The 23,698-nt window shown below is 35.5% G+C and overlaps 2 protein-coding genes across 2 annotated transcripts; one reads left to right on the top strand and one right to left on the bottom strand.

The window, feature by feature from the left end:
* Positions 1-3,090: 3,090 nt before the first annotated feature.
* On the top strand, positions 3,091-3,405 carry VTN00DRAFT_4580 (uncharacterized protein; the record flags this gene model as incomplete). Its single annotated transcript, XM_069431019.1, has 2 exons — positions 3,091-3,123; positions 3,226-3,405. The coding sequence occupies 2 exons, from the start codon at positions 3,091-3,093 to the stop codon at positions 3,403-3,405; spliced, it is 213 nt and encodes a 70-aa protein (XP_069290096.1).
* A 9,368-nt stretch (positions 3,406-12,773) lies between these two features.
* Positions 12,774-14,570, bottom strand: VTN00DRAFT_4579 (uncharacterized protein; the record flags this gene model as incomplete). Its single annotated transcript, XM_069431017.1, has 3 exons — positions 12,774-12,863; positions 12,920-14,365; positions 14,448-14,570. The coding sequence occupies 3 exons, from the start codon at positions 14,568-14,570 to the stop codon at positions 12,774-12,776; spliced, it is 1,659 nt and encodes a 552-aa protein (XP_069290095.1).
* Between the last annotated feature and the right edge of the window lie 9,128 nt (positions 14,571-23,698).

Genomic DNA, 23,698 nt, shown 5'->3' with positions numbered 1-23,698 from the left:
TTTTTAATTCAGAAAAAATATTAATTAATATATATTAACTTAATTAGTAAAAGAAGTAAATTTAATATTTTTAAAATTATTAAAATTAAATATATTTTTTTTAATAGTAGAGCAGGCAGTAAATAAAATAATTAAAAGTATAGAGATTATAATATAGAATATTATTCTATTATAATAAAAAGTTAATTAGCTTTATACTTTAAATTAATATTAAAAAGGAAAGTAAAAGATATTATAATATTTTATTCAAACTAATAGAAGCTTAACAGATATAAAAAATAGCAACTTAATAAAAAGTAGAATTAATAAAAGTAAATACAGTTATTTAAATTATATAAAGCTTTAAAATATAGTAATTATAATAAAACTAGTTATAATTAGCTTAAATACTCTAGTAAATGAAGCTCTTTCTGTATATAGTTAAATAGATTCAATTTTATTGCAATTAAAGCTTCAATATCTACTGTTTTAGTAGTTGCAATTTTTCTTTAAGTGTAACAGCATAGCAGACATCTAGGCAGTAAGGTAGGCAGTGTTAAGCATTTTTTAGTCTCTGAAATACTGCTGGTTCTACTTATCTATATATTATTTTATATAAAGCTCTATAAATTCTTTCCTTTCTTTTTCTCTTATACTTTTAATTCTGTATAATAAGCTACTATAATTTTAGCTAATAATACTATAACTAAGTGCTATTATATAATTAAAAGCATTACATTCTTTCTTCTTTAACTATCTCTTTAGCCTAAGTGTAGATCAGACTGGCTATTATTACTCAGCCTTTTTATATATTCTATATACTTACTATACTTAATCTGAACATTAACTTTAAAGATAATCTCTTAACTTAATTATTATAGAATCTGAATTTAAACTAAATTAAACAGAATAGCATATAAGTCAACTATTATTAAGAAAGGCCTCTCTGGAGAGAGATATTATATCTTAATTCTTTAAGACTTTTAGAACTAAGATAATAAACTTTTAAAAGAATAAAAGATAATCTATAAGTAATTTAATAAGCTTATTAAATAAGACAGAAAGGCTCTTTATAAGGCTATTTTATATACTTTTAATAGAGTACTTAATGACTATAATAAACTGCAGAAGAAGATTAAGAGATTATAACTTAAGCTTAGCACTCTAAAGAATAATATAAATAAGAAGAATATTAAGAAGAATAAATAGATTAGTTAGCTTATAGTAAAATATAAGAACTATAAGAAATAGATTATTCAGATAGTTATATAATAAGAAGTCAGCTCAGTTTAGAGAATCTCTGCACCAGAAGTCTTTTACAAGTTTATTAAGTTGTCAGATCTATCTATTCTGACTGATAGAAAGAACTTAAAGTTTAATAACTAGTTTTTAAAGATAAAGAATAAATTACTTATAAATAAAGACTACTATTTAAATAAAACTATATATATAGTATATATTCAGAACTATATAGAAGGCACTGCTGCTGACTATCTTATACTCTAAATTTATAGAGAGGCAATTAACTACTTTAAGACTGTAAATAAGATATTTCACTATCTTAAAAGCATCTTTCAGAATCTAAATTAACTTAATAATATAAAATTCCAGTTCTACTAGTTAAAGATAAATGCCACTAACTCTTACTATAACTTCTTAACTAAGTTTCTATATCTTGCAGGCAAGGCTCAGATCTCTAAATCTGAATATAAGAAGAAGCTGTTTCACTAATTAACCTGAAAGCTGCAGAAGATAAAAGTAACTTACTAAATTAAGAATATAATCTTCTTTAAAGTATACTTAATCTGCTATTTACAGATTACTAGCAGCCTACAGCAAATAATAGAATAAAAACTAAAGAACTTTAACTATAGTACTATTAAAAATTAGTTAACTTCTAAAAAGTATAGAATAATCTCTACTATCTTAAACTTTTAGAGTACTATAAGAAAGACTACTAATAATAAATATAAGAATAAGCTTATAAAAAAAGAATACTACTTTTATTATAAGGGAAGAGAGTATAGAGCTGCTAATTATTCCATTAAGAAGTTAGTAATAGCAGATCAGAAAGTGCTAAAGATAATTAAAGAATCTTCTAATATAATAACTAACTAAAAGGGAAAAAATAAATTTTAAAAGAAGTCTTCTTTCTAAAGTATAAGTATTAAATTAACCTTTCTTTATTAGATTTAAGCTGACTATTAGATGGGAAACACTTTATAGTATCTAGTTAAGTTCAAGAAATAAATTAAGTATTATACTTAAAATATTAATTAATTCTAAAGTAAATAGATCTATATTTATTAACACTCTGGTTGCTATTAATATGGCCAAGTCTTTTTAAATAATAGTAGTTTCTTTTAACTCTAACTATTGTATCTATAGTTATAATAGCAAGACTGAAGAATAAATTACACATACTATTATACTGTATCTAGCAGTAAATAAATGCTGCTAAGTCAATATACTTATACTGATTACTAATTTAGATCAGCATAACATAATACTAGAACAGAAGTAGTGTGAGAAGCATAATATATAGCTGGATATACATAATAGGCACCTGGTTTGGCCCAACCAGTGCCTAGAGATTAATAGAATTTGCCTAGCCTGTAAGAATTATTTTTTAGGCAATTCTAAAATAACTAAAACCTAACTTCCAGCATCAGCAGAACACAGACTATTGAAATAGACTAATAGTAATAGAGAATAAGGCAACTCTCTAAAGAAGAACTCTAACATCAGAATCTAGATATTAATCTCTTGTTACGATCAGCATGGACTTGCATAAGGATGGGAGTTACCCCGCTGGATAAATACTCTTGGTCACATGGAACTACCATAAGGAACTACCATGAGATGGTAGTCAGAATGGTAGTCAGAAATCATGTATATAAGGATGCTCCTTAACCATGGGATTAGGACCCTGTGGTCAATTCAAATAAGCAATCCTAGAGTTAGCATTGCTAGTAATGACTATTATCTATCTTTTCCCTTGTCTTCTGTCCTTTAAGATAAACCCAACAGCCCTCTGCCTAAGAAGTCCTAGGCCTGTTGTTACACTTTGACCACCTTTCTTACAGAAGGCAAGCAGGGAAAGAAGCAAAAATGGAAAACATCATCCCCCAGAAAGTTGTTCAAGTTCTTAGAGAATTACAGAATTAAGTCAATCAATTGGAGAACCAGCTGCAAAAACAGACTGGTGAGAATACTACCCTTAGGGAGCAGGTTAACCAGCTGCAGGACAAGCTGCAAAACCAGATTAATGGGAACAATCAACTCCATGAACAGATTCACCTACTGGGACAGCAGGCTGGGGCAAGCACCAACCATATATCAAACCTTGCAGCCCAGGACCCTACCAACCCTGATATCAACTTCAAGACCAAGATTGTGAAACCCAACCTCTACTATGGCAACTGAAAAAAGTTGCAGACATTTATCTCCCAGCTGGAGCTCTATTTTTTCTTCAACCCCCACAAATTCCCAAACAAAGAAAGGAAGGTTATGTTTGCAGCAATCTACCTACAAAGCACTGCAGCCCAGTGGTTTAACCCCTATCTAAAGGATTGCCTGAAAAGATTATCAGAATAACAACAAGCTGAAACCACTGAGACCTTTAACAGCTTCAATGCTTTCCTAACTCACATCAAACAGAACTTTGGGGATTTGGATAAGGTAAAAAAGGCCACCAGGACTATCATGTCCATTCAGCAGAAAATGTCAGTCACCAACTATACCATAAAGTTCCAACAAGCAGCAACCTTCCTTGGGGACTGGTCAGAATAAGTGCTTATGGAACACTACTATTGAGGACTAAAAGAGGAGGTCAAGAATGGGCTCCTTGCAGCAGAGGAACCAACTGACCTCAATAACCTGATACTCATGGCAACTCAAATTGACAACTGACTCTTCAAACAACAGACTGAGCAATGATGATTCAATCCTTTTCAACAAGCCCCTTGACACACAGGAAATGGAGGCGATGCCATGGAACTAGACAATGTGATCAGGAGAGAGCAAGGTGCCCAGGGAACAAACAGGCGTTCTAGGGGGCCCAACCCAAATTGGATAGCTGAACAGAAGAAACACTATAAACAGAAGCTATGCATCCATTGCAGAAAGAACAACCACATGGGATGGAAATGTCTGGATCAGAAGCAAGACAACCAGAAGCAGATATCAGTCACAGAGAAAAATAGATATGCTGAACTTCCATAGACTGCCTGCTACAACAATAACTGCTCTGATCACTATGCCTCTAAGAATGCAACAGGATGGTTTCCAAAGGACCCCAGGAAGTCAAAAAACTAAAGGACCCTGCTAGTGTGGGACCCTTGCAGGAGTCTTAGTCTAGGTCCCTGAACCCAGCTACAAGCGCACAAAACAGAACAACACTCAATAGAATGGACTTAGTGAAACAATTGGTGATCACTGTCAAGATCAATGGGAAGAAAGCAAGGGCCATAATTGACAGTGGAGCCATGGGAAATTTTGTCAGTAACACATTTGTCACCAGGAATAGGATCCCCTTCACAGGAAAGAAGGAGCTGTATCAGTTATCTACAGTTGATGAATCTGCCAGCAGCTATGGAGGAGGATAGGTGCAGATGGAGACTGACCAGTCCTCCCTGAAGATAGGACAGCACAAGGAAAAGATCAACCTTGATATCACACAGATGCCAGGACATGATATAATCCTAGGGATACCATGGCTGAAGATGCACAACCCACAGATAGACTGGGTAACAGGAAAAGTGCAATTGATGGAAGAATCCAACAGAGGTATAAGGCCTGAAGGGCATCCTGAGGAAGAAGAACCACCAGTGGAGATCAAAGAGATCTCCCAGAATGTAATAATGCAAATGTGGAAAAGGGGAGAACAAGTGGAAGTCTTGTATCTTACCCTAGCATCAGATCTGATGATTGGATCCATGGAACAGAGAAAGGACCAACTGTCTTTGACTGGAATGAAAACAGTCCCAAAGGAATACTGGGACTTTGAAGAAGTCTTTAAGAAACAAGACAGAGGACAGCTGCCAGAACATCAGCCTTGGGATTATGAGATACCCTTAAAGCCTGGAATGCAACTGGCATTCAAATCTATTTATCCACTCTCAGAGAAGGTGCATAAGGTGCTCTGAGAGTATGTGGAAAAGAACCTGGAACAAGGATATATCTGGCATTCCACATCACCAGCTGGATACCCAATTTTGTTTGTCCCAAAGAAGAATGGGAAACTCTGACTTTGTGTGGACTATCACCAACTCAATAATATTACTGTCAAAAACTGCTACCCCTTACCACTTATCTTGGAGTTGCAGGATAGATTGTGGAAGGCAAAGTTCTTCACCAAGTTGGATCTTAGGGAAGGGTATTACCTGGTGTGCATAAAGGAAGGGGAAGAATGGAAAACTGCCTTCAGGACCTGACTAGGACATTTTGAATATACAGTTATGCCATTTGGTCTTACCAATGTATCTGCAACCTTTCAGAGTTTGGTCAACAATACCCTACAAAAATACCTGGATGTCTTTTATATGGCCTATTTGGATGACATCCTTATCTACTCAGAAACCTTAGAAGAACACAGACAACATATGCAGAAGGTGTTAGAAGCCCTGAAGGAGAAAAAACTCTCAGTTGCACCAGAAAAATATGAATGGCACACCCAAAGAACAGAGTTTCTTGGCTTCATGATCTCCCCAGGACATGTTGAAATGAATAAAGGAAAGGTCACAGCCATACAAGGATGGCCTAAGCCAACAACAGTCAAGGAGACACAGGCTTTTCTTGGGTTTGCCAACTTCTATTGAAAGTTTATATGGAACTACTCCAAGATTGTGGAACCTTTGATAAGGCTCACCCAAAAGAATCAGAAGTTTGAATGGGGAAAAGAATAACAGAAGGCATTTAATCTTCTTAAGCAGAAGTTCTGCAAAGCACCAGTCTTGGGAATATTTGATCCAGAAAAACCTATTTTCATTGAGACAGATACTTCAGACTTCATAATAGGAGCATGCATCAATCAATCTGATGAATAAGGATGACTGTATCCAATTGCTTTCTACTTGCAAAAGATGACCCCACCAGAATTGAATTACAACATTCATGACAAGGAGCTTCTGGCCATCATGGCAGCAGTAAGAGAATGGTGACACTACCTGGAAGGAGCAAAGCATCAGGTTATGATCTACTGTGATCATAAGAACCTGGCATACTTCACCACCACCAAAGATTTGACCTGAAGGCAGGTCAGGTGGGCAGAGGAATTAGCTCCTTATGATATCAAGATTACCTACTGAAAAGGATCAGAAAATGCCCGAGCAGATGCACTCAGTCAAAGACCAGACTACCAAGAGGGAGAGCCTTCTCCACAACCCACAATTTTCTGGCAGGAGACTGATGGAACCCTCACAGTAAACAGGTAAGCTGCATCTGCTCTAAGACTAGGACCCAGTACATGGGCAGAAAAGATTAAGGAAGCATACCAGAAGGATTCAATGGCAGAAGAGCTTGAGGAAATCAAGAATGATCCCAACATAACCAAGGGAGAGGGAGATATCATCCTATTCAAGGGACTGGTCTACATTCCAACCAAGTTGAGGGAGGACCTGATCAGAGACATCCACAAGGCCCTGGCTCATGGACACCAGGGGATAGAGAAAACCATTGAAAGGATTACCCAGAACTTCTACTTCCCAGGATTAAGAAGGATGGTGCAACATATAGTGTTGCAATATGACCTTTGCATTAGGAGCAAAGCAGTGTGGCATACACCATATAGACTTCTGCAGAACCTGGACACCCCAGAAAGATCCTGACAATCCATATCACTAGATTTCATTACAGATCTACCTGCGTCCAAGGAGCCCCTAACAGGGATAATATATGACTCCATCTTGGTCATTGTGGATAGACTCACCAAATATGCCTACTTCCTGCCATACAAGAAAGCATCTAATGCAGAAGAGCTGGCATATACCTTCCTACAGATCATTTTTGGGAATCACAGGATGCCAGAAGAATTTGTGTCTGACAGAGACAAGCTCTTCACCTCAGGATTCTGGCAAATCTTGACCTGCCAACTTGGCTCCAAGCATAAGCTCTCTACTACAGCTCACCCTCAGACTGATGGACAGACAGAATGGATGAATCAGACCCTGGAACAGTATCTGTGCTGTTATATTAACTACCAATAAGACAACTGGGTAAAACTTTTACCTATGGCTCAGTTCACATATAACAGTGCCAAGAATGAGACTACCCAGGAGTCACTGTTCTATGCCAACTATGGGTTTGAACTGTCAGCCTACCAGGAACTGAAACCAGACAAGATTCTGGCACAGAAAGGAATCCTCTGAGCTGACCAGCTAAGAGAGCTTCACCAACAATTGAATCTAGATATTCAGTTTATTATATACTGAACCGCCAAGTACTACAATCAACACCATAAGAAGGGACCAGACTTAAAGGCAGGAGATAAAGTATATCTCCTTCAAAAAAATGTGAAGACAAAAAGGCCAAATAACAAATTGGATTTTAAGAAGATTGGCTCATTCAAAATTGAAGAAAAGAAAGGAGAGGTTAATTTCCATCTTAAATTGCCAGATACTATGCAGATACACCCAGTTTTTCATATATCATTATTGGAACTAGCACCAGAGAACGCCCAACTGATTACTGAGACTGAAGAGATCCTATCAGAGAATCCAGATAATGACCAAGACTATAAGGTAGAGAAAGTGTTAGACAGCAGCATAATTAATGGGCAGTTTATGTACCTTTTGAAATGGAAGGGTTATGATAACTTTAAGAATTCTTAACAATCTATAGAAAACTGTGGTGGGTGCAAGAAACTTCTCAAGGAATTCCACCTTTGAAACCTAGATTGCCCAAAACCAGAAGACCTGCCACACCAAAAGAAGAAAGGCCAACCTAAGAGGGGATATCCACAGGGGACATCCCACTAGGATCTTTGGGAACCACCAGAAGCCTCCTGCTCAGAACTTCTGGAAGCCAGGAACTCTGCAATGAAACCTGGAGAAAGCCCCTTAAGAGGCTGTGGGTCACCTGGCACCAAGGAATTCCCAGATTGCAGGTGACCCTCATATTCATTGGCTAGATGTTCCAACTTGGCAAGATCTTTAGCAGATAAGGGATTATCCTTATTCAACTTGTCCATCACAGCAGTATCATAATCCAATATTCTTAATCCACATTTCTTAAGAAACTTACACTGTTTGTATAAGCACTTAATCTTTGCTATAAGAAGCTTAACCTGATTCTCTGCCTCCTCTAACTGAGTGTTGATTTATTCCTCAGAATAGCTAAGATTATTCCACTTCTTATCACTATGGAATTACTTCTCACATTTCCAACCATGACAGGTACAAGATGAACAGTTGTGACTCTTGGAATCCATAATGCAAGGAAGATGATAAGAATAACAATATTGACAAGAATGTTTGACAAGAGAACTGTTCTATTCAATATAATCAGCCTGATAACTAAACTCACAATAACAATTATACTTGGGAGGCATGGTGAAAAAACTTACAGAAAGAAAATACAGCACCAAGAATTAGGAAATTGGCATAGTTTAAATACTTTTCAGGATAAAAAGCTAGAAGGGGGGGGGTAGTGTTATAATCAGCATGGACTTGCATAAGGATGGGAGTTACCCTGCTGGATAAATACTCTTGGTCATGTGGAACTACCATAAGGAACTACCATGAGATGGTAGTTGGAATGGTAGTCACTACCATAATGGACTACCATGAGATGGTAGTCAAGATGGTAGTTACTACCATGGAAGACTACCATAGAATGGTAGTCAGAATGGTAGTCAGAAATCATGTATATAAGGACACTCCTTAACCATGGGATTAGGACCCCATGGTCAATTCAAATAAGCAATCCTAGAGTTAGCATTGCTAGTAATGACTATTATCTATCTTTTCCCTTGTCTTCTATCCTTCAAGATAAACCCAACGGCCCTCTGCCTAAGAAGTCCTAGGCCCGTCGTTACATCTCTGTGCAGTTTTAACATAGATAGGCATTCAGATATAATAAAGATAAACTGTGTAATTCAAGGCAGAAGTTCTATTATAAAGCAATACCAACCTCTACTATCTAAAGAGTCTTTAAAAGAGCTATTTAGAATTAATATTACTCTAATTAAAGCTGCAGATTTCTATTAAAATGTCTAGCAGCATAAAAATGAGGTCTTTCTTATAAGCTTTTATAAGATTAATTAAATTATTAAAGAAAAGATAAACTCCACAAGCAGCAATAATAATAAAGAGAATTTAATTAATTTAAATCTGCCAGCCCAATATAGACTATAAAGAGATATCTTTTTTAAAAAGGCTTTTAATAAGCTGTTATTTTACTAACTGTATAATTATAAAATTAAACTAACTGATAAAAATGCTCTGGAATATAGTCCTCTATATAAGCAGTCTACAGAAGAATTAGAAACTATTAAGAAGTATTTAATAGAGAATTTAAATAAGAGCTTTATAGTCTCTAGTAGAGTATTTTTTGCATTACCTATACTATTTATTAGAAAGGCTAATAAAGGCTTACATCTCTATATAAATTACTATAAGCTGAATAGTATTATTAAGAAGAACTAATACTTTCTACTATTAATTAATAAGACTTTAGAATATCTAAGCTGGGCAATAATATTTATTAAGCTAGATATTTAGTAAGCTTTTATAAGATACAGATAAACCCAGAGTTAGAAGATTTAACCATTTTTTAAACCTACTATAGCATCTATAAGTACAAAATAATACTTTTTAAACTTATTAATAAATCTGCTATCTTCCAGTGCTATATAAATAACCTCTTTCTTAATTATCTAAACTAGTTTATAACAGTGTTTATTAACAATATATTAGTCTACTTAGAGAATAAACTGAAGCATCAGAAGCATATTATTAAGATTCTAAATAGACTAAAAGAAGCAGAATTGCAGACTAATATTAAGAAATGCAAGTTCTATATCACTCAGACCAAGTATCTTAGCTTTATTATGGGCACTAACAGAATAGAGGTTGATTCTAAGAAAGTATTAGTAATTAGAGACTGAAAGCTCTTAATTACAGTTAAGAGAGTGCAATCTTTTCTAAACTTCTGCAACTTCTACTAGTAATTTATTTAAGACTATAGCTATATTGTTAGACTCTTATTTAATCTTATATGGAAGAATATGCTTTTTAACTTTAACTTTCAATGTCTGCAGGCATTTAAAAAGTTTAAAAAATGACTTATATCTGCTTCAATGCTGATCTATTACAGCCTCTATCAGCCTATAAAGCTAGAGACAGATGCCTTTAATAGAGTGATTGCAGAAGTGCTTTTCCAGTTAGATATTAATAGAGACTAATAGTAGCATTCTATAGCTTACTTCTTAAAAATAATAATATCTGCAGAATATAACTATATAATTCATAATAAAGAGCTTCTAGCCATTATCCAAACTTTAAAAAAGTAATAATCAGAACTAAAAAGCCTATAAAAGAAAGACCTCTTTAATATCTTAACTGATTACTGGGCTTTAAAATACTTTAAAACAATAAAGATATTAACCTCTTAGCAAACCAAATAGGCAGAGTACCTAACCTGATTCCACTTTCTTATTTAGTATCAACCTGGCAAGCAGAACCTGTTGGCTAACACTCAGGCAGCCAGTGATGGTAGAGGCCTAGAATAGTCTAAAGAAAGAGTATCAGACTTAGCAGCTTCTGAAGACTGAATGGCTGAACCTTTAAATTATGCAGGAGATGGAGATCTCTCAGATAGAACTGGCATCAATATAGAAAGAATTATATCTAGCAGACTGCTTATTACAGGCCAACTAAATCTATAAATCTCTGAAAAACTTCTATACTATAGCCACTAAAGGCCAGGCTCTCTAATCTTTAGAAGAAGGCCTACTTCTATATACTCAGAATTGACTGATTGTATCTGAAGAAGGAAACCTCCAAATAGAGCTTCTGAATAAGATATACTGACAGGCTTCCACTGCTTATCCAGAAAGAAATAAGATAAGAAAGTTACTTGCAGAAAGGTATTACTGGCCAAATATAACTCAGAATATTAATCAGTATATGGCCAACTGCCATACATATTGAAGAATCCAGAACCTATATAACAAACCACCAGAACTACTGCAGCCACTGCCTATCTCTAAGCAGCCCTGGAGACATATATTAATGGACTTTCAAAGTTTCCCTAAGAATAAGCACAGTTATAATGCTGCCTTTGTGGTAGTAGATTGCCTAGACAAGAGATCTATATCTATACTATGCCACAAGACTACTACAGCATAGAATATGGCAAAGCTCTTTGTCCTATATATCTATTGGTGGACAGAACCCTCAGATACTATTATCTCAGACCACAGCCTCCAATTTATTTCAGACTTTTAGGATGAATTCTGTCAGATTCTAGATATTAAATTGAAACTGTCAACTGTTAATCACCTCCAGACTGATGGGCAGACTAAAATTATCAATCAGTATATTGCATAGTGCCTCTGCTTCTTTGTCAATCACTATCAGAATAACTGGTCTGAATAGCTCCCAATTTTGGATTTTGCAGCAGCAGTTCTGCCCCATAAGTCAACAGAGATCTCCCTCTTCTTATTGGATTATAGTGTCATTCTCTGGACCTTCTTTGACTGGCAGCACCCCCAGCTGGCAGATCAATCTGCTATGGAATAGCTGAACCAAACAGACACACATAGATAGGTCAAAAGGCTAGAGGCCACTTGGAACTTTGCCAGGAAACTGATTAAAAGGGCCCAGAACTCCCAACAGTGATAGGCAGACCAGCATAGAAGAACTATAGATTTTGAAGTGGGAGATTCAGTGTGGGTATTAATGAAGAACTGAAGGATAGATTGACCAAGCTGGAAGCTTAACTTCCAAATAGCAGGGCCATACTGTATCATTAAGAAAGTTGGCAATGCTTACCAGCTTGACCTCCCTGATTCCATCCATGTACACCCAGTATTCTCCCCAGACAAGTTGCAGAAGGCCGCTACAAACCCCCTTCCAGGCCAGATTGAAAACCCCCCTCCCTCCATTGAGGTCAATGGGGAGCAGGAATGGGAAGTGGAGGAGATCCTAGCAGCATGCCTTTGCCAGGGGAAGCTTCAATACAAGGTTAAATGGGTGGGCTATGACAATAATCCAGCTTGGTATCCAGCAGAGAACTTCAAAGAATCCCCCCACTGACTGCACAGCTTCCATAATCAATATCCAGACCTGCTGGGCCCACTGTGATGCCTAAAGGAGTGGCTGAGATGCTGGGATAATGGAGAAGAACTGGATAATCATTCAGATGATAATAAGCCAGTATAATTGACCCTACACACCTGTGGGCAGGCATTCTTCTGAAGGGGGGGTGATATGACAGCACAGCAGACACCTAGGCAGTAAGGTAGGCAGTGTTGAGCATTCCTTGGTCTCTGGGATACTGCCAGTCCTACTTACCTATATATCACATTATATGAAGCCCTGTGAATCCTTTCCTTTCTTTTCCCCTCATGCTTTTGATTCTGTATGACAAGCTACCATAGTTTAGCTAATAATACTATGACTGAGCGCCGTCACATCTTCACAGTCCTACTACAACATGTATTTCAATGTTTCTTGGTCGTATAAAGCATTCTTACATTGCTCATAGCCTTCGCAGGGCACTTGCTTGCACAGGACTATAGATAGTGGTAGTCTTAGAACACCACTTTTTCTGTTGGATACATAGTCTTCAACTCAAGGAGCAGATTCAAATTTGCGGACAAGCAACCCTCTTTCCGTAAGGTAATCCTTGACGTCACTTACAGAGTACTCGCCGCGGTGGAACTAATCCGTTGGTCAGAACAACCTTGTATGGAAATGGGGCCGTGTTCCATGCTTACCATGCCAGCTCCCAAGGCTGCATCTGTAGAAGTCCGCTCGAAAACCTCTGCAAAATGGGCAGGCTTTCCCGCCCCGCTGGAGGCAATGACAGGAATTTTGACAGCCTCCTTAACGTCGTTAATCAATTCCAGATCGAAGCCACTATTGCTTCCATCTTTGTCGATGCAGTTAAGTAGGATTTCACCGGCACCCATTGCCTCGACAGCTTTCACTAGCTGACGAACATCGATATCTCGACTTTCTCTGCCACCCTTTACAGTACACTGATACCAGCAAATATCCTGGCCCGCCGTGTTCGGATACGATGTCCTAATCGTATGGTGTTTGGTGTCCTCGGGTCTGGTTACATACACTCGTTTTGGATCGACGCTCACCACGACAGCCTGCTTCCCATAAGCTTTAGAGATCGTTTCTATCGCAGTGCTGCCGGACAACTTTTCTCCAGCTTTGTAATATTCCTCGGCTGCAATGACTGCGTCAGAGCCGATGCTGATCTTGTCAGCACCAGACTCGAAATACATCTTTGCCACGTCCAAAGCCGAAACTTTAGTTCCATCTGTATCAACTGTGTCTCTGATCCCCCCGCCAATCGTCAGCGGTACGAAGACAGTTTCGGACGTTCTTCTCAGGATTTCCAACATAGGTGTATCCGCTAGTGGGCAGTTTCGGAACGACGTGATGTTCAGAAACGTGACTTCATCGGCGCCCTGTTCGTAATATTTTTTGGCCATATCGACTGGCTTCCCAAGGTTCCTTACCTTACCGCCAGCGGTTATCCCATCCTTCTCTCGTACGTCATATTGATCCCCCTTAGTAACCACGAGATCACCTTCATCGTTAGTGCGGACGTCGAGACAAGCGATGACTCTCCGAGTCAATCCGTCTCCGCCTTTCCCCAAATTCGGCGTTTCCTCGAACAATCGAAACATTTGGCCATTCAAGAAAGCAGAAATGGTACGTAAGCCAGCTTGTCCGCTTTTCTCTGGGTGAAATTGCGTTGCGAATATATTCCCACGGCCAATCGCGCCAATAAACTCCTCTTCCCCGTAGGTCGCCGTAGCAACCGACCAGCCCTCACTCTCAAGCACGCCCGGTTCATAGGGAGCTGCATAAGAATGGACGTAGTAATACTTGCTGTCATGTCTCAACCCATAGAGGCTTTGATATGTTGTTCCATTTCGATTGGTGTTCCTCGCCGAGTTCCATCCAATGTGTGGTACACTCTTGTCTGTATCGTCAAACTTTTGCATTCGCATCGGTATCACTCCTAGCCCAGGGACATCAGGGTCCTCCTCGGAACCATTGAAGAGTGCTTGTAGCCCGACACAGATCCCCATGAAGGGCTTGCCTGATTCAATATGCTTTCGGATTGGGTCCAAATAGCCCCCTTCAGAAAGTTGAGAGAGACAGTGGCCAAAGTGGCCAACTCCAGGTAGTATCAGCTTCTAATTTTCAAATCAGCAAAGCTAGCCCTGCAAGAGAAGAGATAAGGCAGCGGGTGGAGAGGAGGGGTATATCCGTACTTACCTCCGCATTTTGAACCTCATTCGGCGAACGTATCCACTCTACTTCATATCCGACCTTATGAATTGCGTTAACCAAAGAGCGGACGTTTCCAGCGACGTAGTCAAGCAAGTGAACGGTCGGCATGGTGGCCGAGACTGGTCAAAACCCGCAGAACCGAAAGGGAGGTTCTCCGGTAACAGTGGCAGGTAAAAAAAGAGCGTAGAGAAGGGTTGAAGGCACAGGTGGGCTGGAGAAAAGTCTTCAGATCTCCAGAGAATTCTGATTTGATTTGTTCTTTACGGCAACGTCTATGGTCTTTCCTATCAAAGAGCGGCAGTTATCGATAAGTTGAGACATGCTTGACTTTTTTTCTCTGGTGTTGAACCTTAGTAGTGCCCACACCTGACATCAAGTGGAGCCAGGGCACGTCCACCGTCCACTATCCACTGCTCTGGACTCCCTACGCTCCATCCACAGGTACGGAGTATACTTCCAGCAAATATGATAAATTTGCTGCGTGTGACTACACCTTGTAATCTCGGTAAAATGAGATCCAACTCGAAAATCCACCAATTCATTTTATCTAAGGGCCCCGACTTCACGTAACGTAATCCACGGCCGAGCCGCGAATATGACCAAACTGCGGATTTTCACTGCACCCCCAAATCAACATTCTTCAATGTGTCATTTTTCATCATTTTCATATACAATGCCTTTATCTAAGGAAGCTTGCATGCAAATGGCTATTACTGCATGGAAAGATAAAAAAGTCAGATCAAAATTGAAAGCTACTAAGATATTTGATATACCTGAAAGCACCCTTTGCAAGCAGCTTGCTGGCATCAAATCATAATCAGAAACACACACTAATAGCCATAAATTGACTGCTATTAAAGAAGAATCTCTTGTCAAATAACTGCTAGATACAGATAAACAGGGCTTTTCAATTTAGCCAGAGTTTCTGTATGGAATGGCATAAATTTTACTTTATGAATGTACACAAGATTCTACTGCAGTCCTTAGAGTCAACTGGGTCTATTCTTTCACAAAATGCTATTCTGAACTATATATAAGATATAATCAGAGAATTATATATCAGTATACAAAGCAGGAGAATCCATAAGTTATAAAATAGTAATTTAAAGTTATACACATTACTATTCAAGAGTATAGCATATATAAAGATAATATTTAAAACTTTGATAAAACTGGCTTTACAATAGGACTCTGTACAATATCCAAAATTATTACTACAGTAGATTATAGTAAAAGATCTTATATAGTTATTCAGGGAAATCATAAATGGGTCACAATTATTAAATGTGTAAGCTCTAAGGGGATTTCTATACCACCACTGATTATCTTAAAGGGACAAGAACAGCAGGCTGCTTAGTATCAAGAACCTAATCTGCATAAAGATACAGATTGGAAGCTTGTATTAAGTAAGAATGGCTGAACAACTGATAAAATAGGCCTTTACTGACTGCAGAATATATTTAATTCATATTTTAAATATTATTTAACTGGTGTAAAGTGATTGCTTATTCTTAATAGCCATTTTAGTTATTAAACTGCAGAATTTGATAATTTCTGCAAAGAGAATACAATTATCTATCTTTGTATGCCTCTGTATATATCTTATCTCCTTTAACTGCTGGATATTGATATTTTTGGGCTGCTCAAACACATATACAGCAACTTGGTTAGAGGGATAATAATGGTTAGAAACAATTATATTGATAAGAAGGATTTTCTATATCTATATCCTTCTGTATGTGAAGCAGTCTTTACTTAAAAGAATATATGTAATGGCTTTGCAGAAGCTAGTCTGAAATCACTTAATTAAGACCAGATTCTTAAGAAAATTACCTTTCAATTTTGTATGCCAACACCACCACTTCTTGTTAAAGATTTAATATTATCTGCTTTTCAAACATCTCAGAATTCTTATTAATTTGATTATAAGATCTGCAGCCTGTGAAGAAGCCTTTAAAAAAGAAAACTTTCTAGCAGTCCAGTATCACATATTCAATATCTTAAAAAGACTGTACAGATGGTAATAAATATAAATCTTCTTCTTTAATAAGAAATTAAGATTCTACAGACTGAGAATAAGCAGAAAATAAAAAAGAAGATAAGAAGACATACTATACTAGAAAATAATATCATTTTATCTATATAGGAAGGTCTAGATCATATTCAGCAGCTTAATATATAAGTTAAGAAGCAGATTAAGGAGCAAGCATCTAGGCCTTATAAGTAAGCTTTATAACACTGCAGTAGTTGCAGGACTGTTAGATATACAATATGGAATTGTCCTAATAAATAGCTTCATATTCTACTACTAGATAATCTAATTTAATGGCATTGGTGGTTGAACAGCTTCAAGAATGTGGTAGGGTGCAGCAAAAATCTGCAGTTCAGTTGTATTTGCGGCTCGGCTGTGGATTACATTATGTTAACATAATCCACCACCAAGCTGTGCGGACCACTGAGCTGTGCAGTCCCTGAGAAAAAAATTCAACCATCAATACAACCATAAATTTTGAAGCATTTTGCAACCAAATTTAATGAATTTGACTATATAAAGAAGGAGACTATTTACTAGGGCATTTAAGCTGATTATGGCCTATTTGATTGTAATTACTGCATCTTGGTGGCCTTTAAGTTTATAATCTAGATAATTCCTGTAGTTGCTTCTTATGCTTTTAAGCTTTTTACTGTTCTTCAGCATCTATTAAGCTATTATTAGTTGCTATAAAGTATCTTAATATCTCTTACTTCTTTTTTAGACACTAATTTACTATATAAAGTTAATTAACTTCTTACTGCAATAGGATAGCATTCTATATAGTAATCTCTGCACTTTTAATTATCTTATTAACTGCCTATTTTAATATGGAAGGAGACACTATTTAATAACTTTGAAGATATTGAATTTGCTTCTTTTGCTGGTCCAGTTAACATATATTAGCTGGAGTTTTGCCTAGGCCATTAAAAGATTAATTGTTATATACTGTAGAAGATAATATTAGTGTTTTTAACTGGATATGAAGCTTTAAAAGCACTCTTTCAGATAATAATGAAACCAGGCCAGTTGCTGCAAATCTGCTTTGAATATTTAATAAGGATAAAGCATATTAATGGACTGTAGGATAGATATAGAGAAAGTCTTCTTTATCAATTAAATGGATTCCATTCTGTATCATCTTCTCAGTCTTCTGGCCATAAGGTGCTTCAGTGGTGAGAAGCAGCTTACATTAAGTGGCTAAAGCAGATATAATAAATGCAGTGATAGATATAAAGGAATAATATTCCTTTCTATGCAGAATTTATCAAATCCTGCTGTAGCATGACTGCTGTAACCATCTAGAATCAAAAGATGATATCTCCCAACAGTATAAGAAGCTATATGCTTTTCAAATATCTCTTAAAGTCATTTAAGGCCTAATTCATTATTTGTCCAGCTATTCTTACTGATGCTGATTCAGTAATCCTTTAGGACAATCTTATATTATTAGAATTAATAATTCTTTGTAGTAAGAATAATCTGTAAAGGCAAGGCCTATCCAGTTGTATTCACTACTATAATTATAGTAATCTATTCACAGTTTCCAGATTGTATAGTCTTTGTATAACTTTCTCTTGTCTCTGAACTGCAGACAATTTTGACAGTTGATATCACACCTATTTAAAAGCCAGTCTTATCTATATTATAGATATCTTGCTTAAGGATCCCATACTTCTAAATAGCATCATAAAACTGTATAAACCAGCCCTTAATAAGCTCTTAATCTTCATATTTAGCTTGCTGATAATTGTACTTTTAGCTATATTTAGAGCAAAATTCTTTATAGTGCTTAATAAAGCAGTTTACCCAGTTCTCCCCAATAGAAGCTTCTTAAGATAAAGATAATCATACAGAAAGCAATAATTATACTAGATAGTGTACTGTTGATATTTATGGAGATAAATTATATCAGTCTATATTAAGAATCCATACTGAAAGTGTAGATTCTTCAGTATCTGTTAATTTACAACAATTTATAGTTGAATTTTTGCAAGCAGTAGTCCCATTAATATATATAATAAAGGTCCTTGGAGGTATGTCAAAAGCTTTGGCAGCTGCAGTTTTTGATGGAAAAAGACCTTTCTTATAGGCTTCAAGTGCTAATTGCATACATCCTTCTTTTGATATATCAGCTATGACACAGTGTGTTGGTAAATCACAATAAATCCAATGATAGGGGGTGGCTGAGGTGGTGGCTGTGCAGCTCAGTGGTCCGCGCAGCTCGGTAGTGGATTATGTTAACTTCAGATGCTTATCTAAGATTTTGCAACTAACGTAATCCACAACTGAGTGAGCCACCCAACCAAGCAAGCCACCTGAACATGATTTTTGCTGTGGTCAAAAGCCATGAGATATCTTTACTACAGAATTAAACCAAAGCAAAAATTATTTGAATATTTGAATTATCTAGGTCTACTAGGACAGCTTGTTCTAATATAACCAACTTAATGGCAATTACTACATTGTGGTGGCGCACACTTTTTAGGAACTCTTACTGGTTTCATTGCCTGTATAGCTTCTTGGGCAAGTTGCTGGCCTTTAGCATCTGTCAGAGCATCTCCAGTAGCAATAAAAGATCTAGGGATTGTGTGCTTTCACTTCTGCTTCTTATTTGCTGTGTGCAGCCCTTTTATCTCCTGATCTAGGAGAAGGACCTTATGTATAGTAGATTCAGCTGCCTTTGCAAGCTGACAGATAGCCTCAGTTGGAGGACTTTGGGAGTTGCACTGAATAAGCTGCTTGATAAGCTCCATCTGCCTTTGCACCTCAGTAGTAGTATAAGGGGTCTTTGCAGTCTATTCAATATCTGCAGGTCCATGAGCAGTACTAGGGGGTGTGATATTCTTGATAGTAAGCTTATCTAGTACCCTTTGGGGGTCCAAAGGAACTAAATCAGAAGCTGCAAATCCACTGCAGATATTCTTTGATAATAAGGCCTTTCTTGATTCTCTATAAAGATTAAGAAAGTTTTCCTTATTAATATGATAAATGCCATTTTGAATGCTTCTTATCACCTCTATCCTATATGCCTCCTTTAGGGGTGCAAAGCAGCCAACATCAAGGGGTTGCAGTTTATCAGATGAATAAGAAGGCATATAAAGAGGGATAATTTGATGATTCTTGCAGAAAAGATCAAACTCTGCTAATTTATGGCTAGCATGGCCATCAAGAATTAAAAGCTGATATTTCCCAATTGTACAAGCTATAGTATGCTTTTCAAAGACCTTTTCCAACCATAAAACTTCAAGATCATTATTCATCCACCCATTATTACTCAGGCCAATTAGCCAGTCAGGGTTGATATCTTGATACCATTGAGATTGGTGGACCTTGCCGGAGAAGATGATCATAGGGGAGAGAGGCCATCCAGAGGCATTGATATATTCAATAATAGTGACCCATTCACAATTCCCTGGCTGTATAGCTTATATATGGCTTATTTGATAATAGGATGCAGTAATGACCTTTGCTGTATAAGCTATATCTATTTAAAAGTTAGTCTTATCAAAGTTGTAGATATCTTGTTTAAGAATACCATATTTTACTATGGTATTCTTAACAAGACTAAACCATTAATTAATAACTTCTAGGTCCTCACATTTTGCATGCTGGTAATCATATTTGTGGGTATATTTTGATATAAGATCATTATGCTGTTTGATAAAGTTGCTGACCCAGTTCTTTCCAGTAGATAGGCCTGAATTCCAATAAGATAGTAAGATATCTGCCATTTTGTGTACAGTATCCTGAGTTGATGGTAGGCTATGCTTATCTGTATCTAGAATCCATTTCTTTAAAGAATCCTCTTCTAGACTGCTAAGCTTCTGGCAGTTAGCTGATATATTAATCTATGCTTTATGGCCACTAATTCAATGTGTAAGAGTAGATTAAGGAATATTATATGCTGCTGCTGCTGCTTATATGCTTTTAAACTGGCCATTTTGATATGCTTTAACCCTAAGAGATATGCAATCTTCTAATTTAACAGTTGAATCTGGTTGTTTTAATGTCATATTGGATGGAAAATTGGGTTTGATGATGATCCAATGGATGTAAGGTTTAGGGGTTCTGAGGTGGCTTGCTTGGTTGGGTGGCTTGCTCGGTTGTGGATTACGTTATGTTAACGTAATCAACCACCAAGCAATGAATACCACTGAGTGACAAATTTTTGCTGCACCCACTATAATTTTGAAGCTTTTCAACCATCAATACAGTTAAATTAGACTATCTAATAGTTGACTATATAGCTATTTATTAGGATAATTCCTTATAATATATCTAATAGTTCCACAGCCACTGCAGTGTTGTGGAGCTTATTATTAAGACACTACTGTATTAGTAGTTACAATTTTTTTTAAAAAAGCTAGACTGTATAACAGTATAGCAAGAAGCTATATAAGTAAAAGCAATATAAAGCTATTAGCTTTATATTCTAGTCTTTTACTAGTAGTGCAGTAGTTTAGCTTCTAAAATACTTTCTAAAAGCTACTCTATAATAAACTGCTTAATATTTTAGACTACTTAGTGTTTAATTATATTAATATAATTAAACACTATATAATAGCAGATTTAAAACTTCTTAAGCAAAGGCTTGTTAAGTTTATCTTAAGAACAGGAAGCAAGAGAAAGAGATAAATAAATAGACTATTACTAGCAATATTATCTATTAAAATTGCTATTTAAGTTAACTACAGAGTTTTAATCTCTATAGTTAAAAAGTGTTTTATATATATACTAAGTTCTGCTCTGAAAATATTTATTTAGTAGATTATAACTATAGATAGATTAAAAGTTAAATTAAATTAAAAGTTTAGATAGATTAAAAGTTTAAATAAATTATTTTAATTTATTATTATATAACAAAATTCTTCTTTTATTTATTCTGCTTATAGTCTCTAGACTATGCTATAACACACTAAGCAGATTAAAATACTAAGCAGACTATATAACTAATTAATATAATATATTTATTAACTTTAACTATAAATATACTATTAAAATAAGTAAAATAAATAAATTTAACAGTTTAGCAAGAGAGCTATATTTTACTTACTATTAAAGTAATTTAATTAAAATTAAATAAAAAGTATTTAAGCAGCTGTAAAAGTATATAATATAAAGTAATTTATATTAATCTACTATATATATAGATATTCTATATATATCAATATAAAGTTAAATAGTTAAAAGCTTACTATAATTAAAGAATTTACACTTATAAAATAGATTTTATTTATAAACTAATAAAGTCTACTATTAAAAATTAGCACTATATAAAATATAGCTAGTCTTCTACTATTAAGCTAATTAAAATTTTTAAGCTTTTTTAGTAAGAAATAAGTATAATAATTTATTAACTACTATAATAAGCTTAAATTAAAATACAGCTATAAATATAATTATTAATAGACTCTATATAAGAATTTAAAAATTATTAAAAAGTAGTTTTAATATATTTTTAAAATTATATAGTAATTTAATATTACTAAATAAAATATCTATAACTTTAATAAGACTAGCTTTTTAATAGAAATAATAGCAACTATAAAAATTATTACTAGCTTTAAAATAAAAGGCTGGCTCAAAGCAATTTAAAGAATTAAAAATAAATAATTATAATTAAAGAAGTTAATTTAGCTTTCTTTAATAATTATCTTTACAGTCTAGTGTGATAGCACAGCAGGCATTTAGACAGTAAGATAGGCAGTGTTAAGCATTTCTTTATCTCTTAAATACTGCCAGTTCTACTTGTCTATATATTTTATGTTGTATAAAGCTCTGCAAATTCTTTCTTTTCTTTTTCTCTTATGCTTTTGATTTTGTATAACTAGCTACTATAGTAATCTATCTCAATTTTCTATGTATAAGCGCTGTCACATCTAGAATTACTAATTTAATTAATATTCAGAACTGCTAAAAAGCTAGACAATTAGAACTAGTAAAAACAGCTAAACTATTAATAAGCTTAAAATATATTAGCTAAAGAATATTTTTAATAAATATATTAAAATTTATATAGTAGAGAGATATTATCTACTAATTTTTAATAACTATAGTAGCTATATATCTGCTATATTTAATTAATTCTATATTAAGAATATAATTATTTCTCTATATTTTTTATTATATTTATTATATCTATTATAGCTGCTTAATATTATCTGCTTTAAGCTATTAAAATATATATATAAGCAGAAAATACAGATTTATATATAGTATAGTATTAATTATATTAATAAAAAAGATTTTATTACAATCTATTAGTAAGTATATTTATATACTCTAACAGCATTTAATATATATAATAGATTTACTGTAGAAGATCTAATTCTATATAAATCAGAATAAATATTTAACCAGCTTTATATACAGTTGAAAATATCTACTCTGTTAAATATATTCTATAATAATTAATTATCTAGCTGGATTGCTAAGACATTAAAGAATGCTAAAGAGCTGGAGAAGCAGGCAAAGCTTATTAAGCACCTCTGGCAATAGCATATACACAGTCCTTCTAGCCTAATTAGTAAAGCAGTTGATCAAGTGGTTAAGAGCTGCCAAATTGCAATGAATAATGCAGTGCTTTTTGTCACAGAGTGGCTCCTAGAGAGCATTCTAGGAGCCAAACCGCTGCGCTACCGGCAAAAGACTAGAATACAAAGCCAACAGCTTCATATTGCTCTTGCTTATATAGCTTCTTGCCACACCATCACACTTTTAGAGCATGAAATCAAGCAGCTATATACAGCAAATCAACATCAAAAACACAAGTAAGAGACAACTAGATCCTATATTGCTATGGGGGATATTTTGACTGCTGAAGAAGGTCAGCAGCTTGCTCAGCAAGCTGCTCAGATGCAGTCAGAGGGGGTAGAGGAAGGTGATAAGCAGCCTAGGAAATGTACATCACTGCAGTGCAGCAACTACAATATTCAAGGTCATACTAGCATCAGCTGCCCAAACAGATAGGCAATTATTTTATGTGTATATAGCTTCAATTTAGGGGATGTTGTGGTGAGATAACTAGATATTTAATATAATAGGTGTTGGTTGGTGGCCTGCTTGGTGTCCTGGCCCGCTCGGTGTCCAATTATGTTAACTACCTTACAGTGGTCATGAGCCGCTGTGCTAATGATTTTCTGTACAGCAGATTCATCGGAATAGAACGGCTCATGCTGAATCCAGCGACTAGGTACGATGT

This window comes from Thermoascus crustaceus (assembly GCF_041956765.1).
Source record: "Thermoascus crustaceus strain CBS 181.67 unplaced genomic scaffold VTN00scaffold_2, whole genome shotgun sequence".
Taxonomy (NCBI): Eukaryota; Fungi; Ascomycota; class Eurotiomycetes; order Eurotiales; family Thermoascaceae; genus Thermoascus; species Thermoascus crustaceus.
This window is presented reverse-complemented; position numbering and strand designations above follow the sequence as displayed.